This window comes from Babylonia areolata, chromosome 18 (assembly GCF_041734735.1).
Source record: "Babylonia areolata isolate BAREFJ2019XMU chromosome 18, ASM4173473v1, whole genome shotgun sequence".
Lineage (NCBI taxonomy): Eukaryota > Metazoa > Mollusca > Gastropoda > Neogastropoda > Buccinidae > Babylonia > Babylonia areolata.
In genome coordinates this window covers 73,367,071-73,377,274 of record NC_134893.1, presented here as the reverse complement: position 1 = coordinate 73,377,274, position 10,204 = coordinate 73,367,071, and the positions used below count along the sequence as shown (strand labels likewise).

The 10,204-nt window shown below is 55.1% G+C and overlaps 1 protein-coding gene across 1 annotated transcript; it reads left to right on the top strand.

Moving 5' to 3' along the window:
* The first annotated feature begins 793 nt into the window (after positions 1-793).
* LOC143292344 (uncharacterized) lies at positions 794-9,956 on the top strand. The gene is made up of 2 exons (XM_076602532.1): positions 794-1,267; positions 8,985-9,956. Exons 1-2 carry the CDS (start codon positions 1,046-1,048, stop codon positions 9,954-9,956), a joined length of 1,194 nt encoding a protein of 397 aa, XP_076458647.1. The 5' UTR covers positions 794-1,045.
* The last annotated feature ends 248 nt before the right edge of the window (positions 9,957-10,204 follow it).

Below are 10,204 nucleotides of genomic sequence, written 5' to 3'. Positions count from 1 at the left end.
CAAGTCGACAGGTCGTACTCAGTCAGCGATCAGAGCATTTCTGTGAAGGAGCCTTCAAAGTAGCGGTGCTTTCAGAGTGGAGTTTCTTCCATCTCTTTCTCCGTGGAGAGGTTGCTATGTTGACAGTGTGGGTGGAGAGGGGTGTGGGTGTGATGGCCCCCCTGTCTGCACACTGTCCTCATAAAGTCACGTGATGTACGTGCTGTCATCCCAGTACACCTCAGTGCGCCGTGCATGGCCATGGCGCCGTGCTGCCTGAAAACAATTTCCCGTGGATGTCGTTGTCATGCTGTCACTGTGACTGGAGTCCAGCCAGCCCTGCCTGCTCTCTCCCTCTCCCGGGCGTTCTCTTGGCGCCTCTAGGTTTGTTGTCAGGCCTGTTGCTTGTTGGCAGCTCAACAACTCTGGGAAAAGTTTCCCTCGGTGTGTTTGGACAGTGATGTTATGGACAGTAAAGGTACATACCTAGCTTATTCTTCGGAAATGCATAGAAAACTCTAATTCACCCATGTCTTGGTTATCATTTAGGAATGCGGTTTTAATTCCCTGTTTGTGTGTTCTGACAGGACAGAAACTTCTCACAGAGTAACTTTGTCAGTAATAATGTTTTTTAAATCACATCGGAGTAATCATCACATACTTTGTTTCACCTAATCCACCGAATTTCTGGAAAGTGTAAGGTGGGCCAAACCTTTCTTTGGAGGTGAAAAAAGGGCGGTTAATGTTTTATTCACAAAGTGACTGGCTGTCATTTTCAGTGTGAGGGATGACTGAAAACTATGTGGACCTGGTCCCCACCTGCACACCACACCAACGATACCTGTGTCCACGTGAGTCATCTGACGACTGACCAGCACTGACCCATCCTCACCTGCCCTCACTGTCACGAGTCGGGACACATGTGAGCTGTCGTGGACACCATCTTTCGCCAACCGCTTTGAAGACGAAACCAAATGACTGAGTCACAAGTGTGACACACTGAGCTAACGCGGATCCATTTCTCTTGCCTTTTCAAGACGACACCGAGCAAAGCGGTGAGCTTACCATGATGTATCCCAAGCCAAAAAGCGCCCCGGGCAGAATGGCCCAGTCCAAGCTGGCCAAGAATCGAACCAACGCCACCAAAGAGATGGAGGCGTGGGCCCGGAAGACTGACGACGTGGGCACCTCCCAGTGCTCCCGGATGTCTGGGCAGCTGACGGACAACGTCACTGAGGAGAGGATGCTGAGGGCCAAGCTGTGGGAACTGTCCAAGGAGAGATACAAGGTGGGTGTGTGTGTGTGTGTGTGTGTGAGTGTGAGTGTGAGTGTGTGTGTGTGTGTGTGTGTGTGTGTGAGTGAGTGAGTGTGTGTGTGTTTATGTGTGCATGCGTGGGTGTGTGTGAGTGTTTGTGTGTCTGTGTGTGTGTGAGTGATTGTGTGTGTGTGTGCGTGGGTTTGTGAGTGAGTGTGTGCGTGCGTGCGTGCGTGCGTGTGTGTGTGTGTGTGTGTGTGTCCTACATACGAAGCAGGCTGTTTATTCCCACACACCCTCCAGTAGAAATTGATTAGTGGTCTGGGTGCTCGTTATTTCTGTGAAACAACACGCACACATAAAAAAGAACTAACAACACAAGACACTGGCAAAATGATGTAGAAATGTCCACTAACAACACAAGACACTGGCAAAATGATGTAGAAACGTCCACTTTGACGGTAAAACAAATATACATGCAAAAACCAAACAAACAAAAAAAAGGTGGCGCTGTTCTGAGGCGACGCGGTCTCCCCAGGGAGAGCAGCTGGAATTTGGCACAGAGAAATGTGTAGTGAGAAAAAGAATGAACCAATTCCAAGCAAACCCACCTAAATCCTAGAGCCCAGCTAGGGTATGACAATATGAGTGACGGGTATTGACATCATTACACAGGTCAAGTTATGACAGTCCGTGCTGCACCACTTTTCTCTCCTCGATAACACACGTTAGACAACCCCGTCTTAAACATTCCACTGGTCAGTATAAATACCCCTGGAGGGGAAAACGGTGTGGTGTGTGACAGACAGAGAGAGAGTGGTGTATTGTATTCTTTCCACTTTTCCTCGTTTTTTGTTTGGTTGGTTGGATTTTTTTTTAATGTTTGTTTTTTTGTTTGTTTGTTGTTGTTTTTTGGGTTTTGCCTTCTAACAGCTGTGAAGTACCTCTTTTCAGTTTTTGTGTGTTGTTATTTGTTTGTTTGTTGTTGTTGGGGTTTTTTGTGGTTTTTGGGGTTTTTTTTTTTTTAAGAATCAAACCAAACAGCCCACTTGCTGTCTTTGAGCAAAGTGTCTGTTCGTTGTGTTCTGTCAGCTACACCCAACTTGTCTGTGGAGCAGTCTGTTCCAGTATTCTGGTTTACCGCTCGGTGTGTTGTACTGTCACTGTGCTGTGTCCACCCCTTTCCCTGCTCAGTGTCACTGTGCTGTGTCCACCCCTTTCTCTGCTCAGTGTGACGTGTCACTGTGCTGTGTCCACCCCTTTCCCTGCTCAGTGTGACGTGTCACTGTGCTGTGTCCACCCCTTTCCCTGCTCAGTGTGACGTGTCACTGTGCTGTGTCCACCCCTTTCCCTGCTCAGTGTCACTGTGCTGTGTCCACCCCTTTCCCTGCTCAGTGTGACGTGTCACTGTGCTGTGTCCACCCCTTTCCCTGCTCAGTGTCACTGTGCTGTGTCCACCACTTTCCCTGCTCAGTGTCACTGTGTTGTGTCCACCCCTTTCCCTGCTCAGTGTGACTGTGCTGTGTCCACCCCTTTCTCTGCTCAGTGTGACGTGTCACTGTGTTGTGTCCACCCCTTTCTCTGCTCAGTGTCACTGTGTTGTGTCCACCCCTTTCCCTGCTCAGTGTGACGTGTCACTGTGCTGTGTCCACCCCTTTCCCTGCTCAGTGTCACTGTGCTGTGTCCACCCCTTTCTCTGCTCAGTGTCACTGTGCTGTGTCCACCCCTTTCCCTGCTCAGTGTCACTGTGCTGTGTCCACCCCTTTCCCTGCTCAGTGTGACGTGTCACTGTGCTGTGTCCACCCCTTTCTCTGCTCAGTGTCACTGTGTTGTGTCCACCCCTTTCCCTGCTCAGTGTGACGTGTCACTGTGTTGTGTCCACCCCTTTCCCTGCTCAGTGTGACGTGTCAGTGAGCTGTGTCCACCCCTTTCCCTGCTCAGTGTGACGTGTCACTGTGCTGTGTCCACCCCTTTCCCTGCTCAGTGTGACGTGTCACTGTGTTGTGTCCACCCCTTTCTCTGCTCAGTGTGACGTGTCACTGTGCTGTGTCCACCCCTTTCCCTGCTCAGTGTGACGTGTCAGTGAGCTGTGTCCACCCCTTTCCCTGCTCAGTGTGACGTGTCACTGTGTTGTGTCCACCCCTTTCCCTGCTCAGTGTGACGTGTCACTGTGCTGTGTCCACCCCTTTCCCTGCTCAGTGTGACGTGTCACTGTGCTGTGTCCACCCCTTTCTCTGCTCAGTGTGACGTGTCACTGTGCTGTGTCCACCCCTTTCTCTGCTCAGTGTCACTGTGCTGTGTCCACCCCTTTCTCTGCTCAGTGTGACGTGTCACTGTGTTGTGTCCACCCCTTTCTCTGCTCAGTGTCACTGTGCTGTGTCCACCCCTTTTCCTGCTCAGTGTGACGTGTCACTGTGTTGTGTCCACCCCTTTCCCTGCTCAGTGTCACTGTGCTGTGTCCACCCCTTTCCCTGCTCAGTGTGACGTGTCACTGTGCTGTGTCCACCCCTTTCCCTGCTCAGTGTGACGTGTCACTGTGTTGTGTCCACCCCTTTCTCTGCTCAGTGTCACTGTGTTGTGTCCACCCCTTTCCCTGCTCAGTGTCACTGTGCTGTGTCCACCCCTTTCCCTGCTCAGTGTCACTGTGCTGTGTCCACCCCTTTCCCTGCTCAGTGTCACTGTGCTGTGTCCACCCCTTTCCCTGCTCAGTGTGACGTGTCACTGTGCTGTGTCCACCCCTTTCTCTGCTCAGTGTGACTGTGCTGTGTCCACCCCTTTCTCTGCTCAGTGTGACGTGTCACTGTGTTGTGTCCACCCCTTTCCCTGCTCAGTGTGACGTGTCACTGTGCTGTGTCCACCCCTTTCCCTGCTCAGTGTCACTGTGTTGTGTCCACCCCTTTCTCTGCTCAGTGTGACGTGTCACTGTGCTGTGTCCACCCCTTTCCCTGCTCAGTGTCACTGTGCTGTGTCCACCCCTTTCTCTGCTCAGTGTGACGTGTCACTGTGCTGTGTCCACCCCTTTCCCTGCTCAGTGTCACTGTGCTGTGTCCACCCCTTTCTCTGCTCAGTGTCACTGTGCTGTGTCCACCCCTTTCTCTGCTCAGTGTGACGTGTCACTGTGCTGTGTCCACCCCTTTCCCTGCTCAGTGTGACGTGTCACTGTGCTGTGTCCACCCCTTTCTCTGCTCAGTGTCACTGTGCTGTGTCCACCCCTTTCTCTGCTCAGTGTGACGTGTCACTGTGCTGTGTCCACCCCTTTCTCTGCTCAGTGTGACGTGTCACTGTGCTGTGTCCACCCCTTTCTCTGCTCAGTGTCACTGTGCTGTGTCCACCCCTTTCTCTGCTCAGTGTGACTGTGCTGTGTCCACCCCTTTCTCTGCCTCAGTGTGACGTGTCACTGTGCTGTGTCCACCCCTTTCCCTGCTCAGTGTGACGTGTCACTGTGCTGTGTCCACCCCTTTCTCTGCTCAGTGTCACTGTGCTGTGTCCACCCCTTTCCTGCTCAGTGTGACGTGTCACTGTGCTGTGTCCACCCCTTTCCCTGCTCAGTGTGACGTGTCACTGTGCTGTGTCACCCCTTTCTCTGCTCAGTGTCACTGTGCTGTGTCCACCCCTTTCTCTGCTCAGTGTGACGTGTCACTGTGCTGTGTCCACTCCTTTCTCTGCTCAGTGTCACTGTGCTGTGTCCACCCCTTTCTCTGCTCAGTGTGACGTTTCACTGTGCTGTGTCCACCCCTTTCTCTGCTCAGTGTGACGTGTCACTGTGCTGTGTCCACTCCTTTCTCTGCTCAGTGTCACTGTGCTGTGTCCACCCCTTTCCCTGCTCAGTGTGACGTGTCACTGTGCTGTGTCCACCCCTTTCTCTGCTCAGTGTCACTGTGCTGTGTCCACCCCTTTCTCTGCTCAGTGTCACTGTGCTGTGTCCACCCCTTTCTCTGCTCAGTGTCACTGTGCTGTGTCCACCCCTTTCTCTGCTCAGTGTCACTGTGCTGTGTCCACCCCTTTCCCTGCTCAGTGTGACGTGTCACTGTGCTGTGTCCACCCCTTTCTCTGCTCAGTGTGACGTGTCACTGTGCTGTGTCCACCCCTTTCCCTGCTCAGTGTGACGTGTCCCTGTGCTGTGTCCACCCCTTTCTCTGCTCAGTGTGACGTGTCACTGTGCTGTGTCCACCCCTTTCCCTGCTCAGTGTGACGTGTCACTGTGCTGTGTCCACCCCTTTCCCTGCTCAGTGTGACGTGTCACTGTGCTGTGTCCACCCCTTTCCCTGCTCAGTGTCACTGTGCTGTGTCCACCCCTTTCTCTGCTCAGTGTGACGTGTCACTGTGCTGTGTCCACCCCTTTCTCTGCTCAGTGTGACGTGTCACTGTGCTGTGTCCACCCCTTTCTCTGCTCAGTGTGACGTGTCACTGTGCTGTGTCCACCCCTTTCCCTGCTCAGTGTCACTGTGCTGTGTCCACCCCTTTCTCTGCTCAGTGTCACTGTGCTGTGTCCACCCCTTTCTCTGCTCAGTGTGACGTGTCACTGTGCTGTGTCCACCCCTTTCCCTGCTCAGTGTGACTGTGCTGTGTCCACCCCTTTCTCTGCTCAGTGTGACTGTGCTGTGTCCACCCCTTTCTCTGCTCAGTGTGACTGTGCTGTGTCCACCCCTTTCCCTGCTCAGTGTGACGTGTCACTGTGCTGTGTCCACCCCTTTCCCTGCTCAGTGTGACGTGTCACTGTGCTGTGTCCACCCCTTTCTCTGCTCAGTGTGACTGTGCTGTGTCCACCCCTTTCTCTGCTCAGTGTGACTGTGCTGTGTCCACCCCTTTCTCTGCTCATTGTGACGTGTCACTGTGCTGTGTCCACCCCTTTCTCTGCTCAGTGTGACGTGTCACTGTGCTGTGTCCACCCCTTTCTATGCTCAGTGTCACTGTGCTGTGTCCACCCCTTTCTCTGCTCAGTGTGACGTGTCACTGTGCTGTGTCCACCCCTTTCCCTGCTCAGTGTGACGTGTCACTGTGCTGTGTCCACCCCTTTCCCTGCTCAATGTGACGTGTCACTGTGCTGTGTCCACCCCTTTCCCTGCTCAGTGTCACGTGTCACTGTGTCCACCCCTTTCTCTGCTCAGTGTGACGTGTCACTGTGCTGTGTCCACCCCTTTCCCTGCTCAGTGTGACGTGTCACTGTGTCCACCCCTTTCCCTGCTCAGTGTGACGTGTCACTGTGCTGTGTCCACCCCTTTCCCTGCTCAGTGTGACGTGTCACTGTGTCCACCCCTTTCTCTGCTCAGTGTGACGTGTCACTGTGCTGTGTCCACCCCTTTCTCTGCTCAGTGTCACTGTGCTGTGTCCACCCCTTTCCCTGCTCAGTGTGACCTGTCACTGTGCTGTGTCCACCCCTTTCTCTGCTCAGTGTCAATGTGCTGTGTCCACCCCTTTCCCTGCTCAGTGTGACGTGTCACTGTGCTGTGTCCACCCCTTTCTCTGCTCAGTGTGACGTGTCACTGTGCTGTGTCCACCCCTTTCCCTGCTCAGTGTGAAGTGTCACTGTGCTGTGTCCACCCCTTTCTCTGCTCAGTGTGACGTTTCACTGTGCTGTGTCCACCCCTTTCCCTGCTCAGTGTGACGTGTCACTGTGCTGTGTCCACCCCTTTCTCTGCTCAGTGTCACTGTGCTGTGTCCACCCCTTTCTCTGCTCAGTGTGACGTGTCACTGTGCTGTGTCCACCCCTTTCCCTGCTCAGTGTGACGTGTCGCTGTGCTGTGTCCACCCCTTTCTCTGCTCAGTGTGACGTGTCGCTGTGCTGTGTCCACCCCTTTCTCTGCTCAATGTGACGTGTCACTGTGCTGTGTCCACCCCTTTCCCTGCTCAGTGTGACGTGTCACTGTGCTGTGTCCACCCCTTTCCCTGCTCAGTGTGACGTGTCACTGTGCTGTGTCCACCCCTTTCTCTGCTCAGTGTGACGTGTCACTGTGTTGTGTCCACCCCTTTCTCTGCTCAGTGTGACGTGTCGCTGTGCTGTGTCCCACCCCTTTCTCTGCTCAGTGTGACGTGTCACTGTGCTGTGTCCACCCCTTTCCCTGCTCAGTGTGACGTGTCACTGTGCTGTGTCCACCCCTTTCTCTGCTCAGTGTGACGTGTCACTGTGCTGTGTCCACCCCTTTCTCTGCTCAGTGTCACTGTGCTGTGTCCACCCCTTTCCCTGCTCAGTGTGACGTGTCACTGTGCTGTGTCCACCCCTTTCTCTGCTCAGTGTCAATGTGCTGTGTCCACCCCTTTCCCTGCTCAGTGTGACGTGTCACTGTGCTGTGTCCACCCCTTTCTCTGCTCAGTGTGACGTGTCACTGTGCTGTGTCCACCCCTTTCCCTGCTCAGTGTGAAGTGTCACTGTGCTGTGTCCACCCCTTTCTCTGCTCAGTGTGACGTTTCACTGTGCTGTGTCCACCCCTTTCCCTGCTCAGTGTGACGTGTCACTGTGCTGTGTCCACCCCTTTCTCTGCTCAGTGTCACTGTGCTGTGTCCACCCCTTTCTCTGCTCAGTGTGACGTGTCACTGTGCTGTGTCCACCCCTTTCCCTGCTCAGTGTGACGTGTCGCTGTGCTGTGTCCACCCCTTTCTCTGCTCAGTGTGACGTGTCGCTGTGCTGTGTCCACCCCTTTCTCTGCTCAATGTGACGTGTCACTGTGCTGTGTCCACCCCTTTCCCTGCTCAGTGTGACGTGTCACTGTGCTGTGTCCACCCCTTTCCCTGCTCAGTGTGACGTGTCACTGTGCTGTGTCCACCCCTTTCTCTGCTCAGTGTGACGTGTCACTGTGTTGTGTCCACCCCTTTCTCTGCTCAGTGTGACGTGTCGCTGTGCTGTGTCCCACCCCTTTCTCTGCTCAGTGTGACGTGTCACTGTGCTGTGTCCACCCCTTTCTCTGCTCAGTGTGACGTGTCGCTGTGCTGTGTCCACCCCTTTCCCTGCTCAGTGTGACGTGTCACTGTGCTGTGTCCACCAGGAAGGTGGCAGAATGGTTAAGACGCTCAGCTGCCAATACAGAGAGTCCGTGAGGGTGTGGGTTCGATTCCCGCTCTCGCCCTTTCTCCTAAGTTTGACTGGAAAATCAAAACTGAGCGTCTAGTCTTTCGGATGAGACGATAAACCGAGGTCCCGTGTGCAGCACGCACTTGGCGCACTGAAAAAGAACCCATGGCAACGAGAGTGTTGTCCTCTGGCGAAATTACGTAAAATGAAATCCCCTTTCATAGGTACACAAATATGTAAGCATGCACTCAAGGCCTGACTAAGCGCGTTGGGTTATGCTGCTGGTCAGGCATCTGCTCAACAGATGTGGTGTAGCGTGTATGGATTTGTCCGAACGCAGTGACGCCTCCTTGAGAAAGTGAAACTGAAACTGAAACTGTGTCCACCCCTTTCCCTGCTCAGTGTGACGTGTCGCTGTGCTGTGTCCCACCCCTTTTCCCTGCTCAGTGTGACGTGTCGCTGTGCTGTGTCCCACCCCTTTCCCTGCTCAGTGTGACGTGTCACTGTGCTGTGTCCACCCCTTTCCCTGCTCAGTGTGACGTGTCACTGTGCTGTGTCCCACCCCTTTCCCTGCTCAGTGTGACGTGTCACTGTGCTGTGTCCACCCCTTTCCCTGCTCAGTGTGACGTGTCACTGTGCTGTGTCCACCCCTTTCTCTGCTCAGTGTGACGTGTCGCTGTGCTGTGTCCACCCCTTTCTCTGCTCAGTGTGACGTGTCGCTGTGCTGTGTCCCACCCTGTGCAGTTCCTGGCGCAGAACGCCTACGAGCAGAAGGTCTTCACGGACCGCATGCAGCGCAAGTCCAGCCAGCTGCTCCGGAGGGCGAGCAGCGCCGCCCCCAGCACGTGCAGCCAGGCAGGCGGGGACACGGGCCGCACCAGGGCCAAGCAGCGCTGGAACAACGCCCGCCAGGCACTGCTCCACAGACTGGACCCCACCAGGCGGCGCGGGGGCAGCAAAGGCGGGGCCCGCTCCGACCCTGAGGGATGGACAGAGGACGGTGGGGAGTCCGGGGAGCGGAGGGAGGGGGAGGGGGAGAAGAAGGACGGCGCCCGGAGGAAGGGGTCTGCCAAGGGAGGTAACGGCAGGAACAGGAGGACTCCCCCCGCCACCCCCATCACCCCCACCAGCCGGCCTGGCAGTGTGGGAGGGGGGACGGGACAGACCCTGGTCCCGCTCCAGTCAGCGGCGGGGGACAGGGAGGAGGGTGGTGTCGGCAAGCCGCCCCAGTCCCCCCTCCTGCCCCCCACAGGCACCAACCCCAGGAACGTCAAGTTCGACCACTCCTCCTCCAAACCCGCCGTCAGACAAAGCCCGGCAGAGTCCCGGGGACTGAGCCCTCGGAGGATACCTCCCTCCTCCCCCTTCACCTCCAGACCCCCCTCCGCCTCCGCGGCGTCCTCCGCACCCAACTCTGCCGGGTCCCAACGGTCCCGGCTGGCCGGCCCCTCCCCGCTCCTCCTCCTGCAGGGCAGGTCAGGCCTGATGACGGGCCGCTACGGGATGAAGCTGGAGAGCAAGACGGCAGACCCTCGCTACCAGCTGCTGGAGAAGAGCTTGTCTCCCTTGCAGAAGCGCCGCAGTCAGGGGGACGTCAGCAGCATCGTCAGGAGTTTTGACTCCCTGCACCTGCCTCCAAGACGTCGGAACGAGGCCAAGCCCAAGATAGAACTGAAGGCTGTTGAGTACATGGAACAGCAGGGCTTCTTGTTTTAACCACTTTAACTGAAGGCTGTTGAGTGCATGGAGCAGCAGGGCTTCCTGTTTTAACCACTTTAACTGAAGGCTGTTGAGTACATGGAACAGCAGGGCTTCCTGTTTTAACCACTTTAACTGAAGGCTGTTGAGTGCATGGAACAGCAGGGCTTCTTGTTTTAACCACTTTAACTGAAGGCTGTTGAGTACATGGAACAGCAGGGCTACCTGTTTTAACCACTTTAACTGAAGGCTGTTGAGTACATGGA

Excerpts from the sequence above, each read along its gene's own strand:
- LOC143292344 (XM_076602532.1), top strand. The coding sequence starts at position 1,046 with ATGATGTATCCCAAGCCAAAAAGCGCCCCGGGCAGAATGGCCCAGTCC. Across the intron at positions 1,268-8,984 it reads TGTCCAAGGAGAGATACAAG|TTCCTGGCGCAGAACGCCTA; the intron begins GTGGGTGTGTGT and ends CACCCTGTGCAG.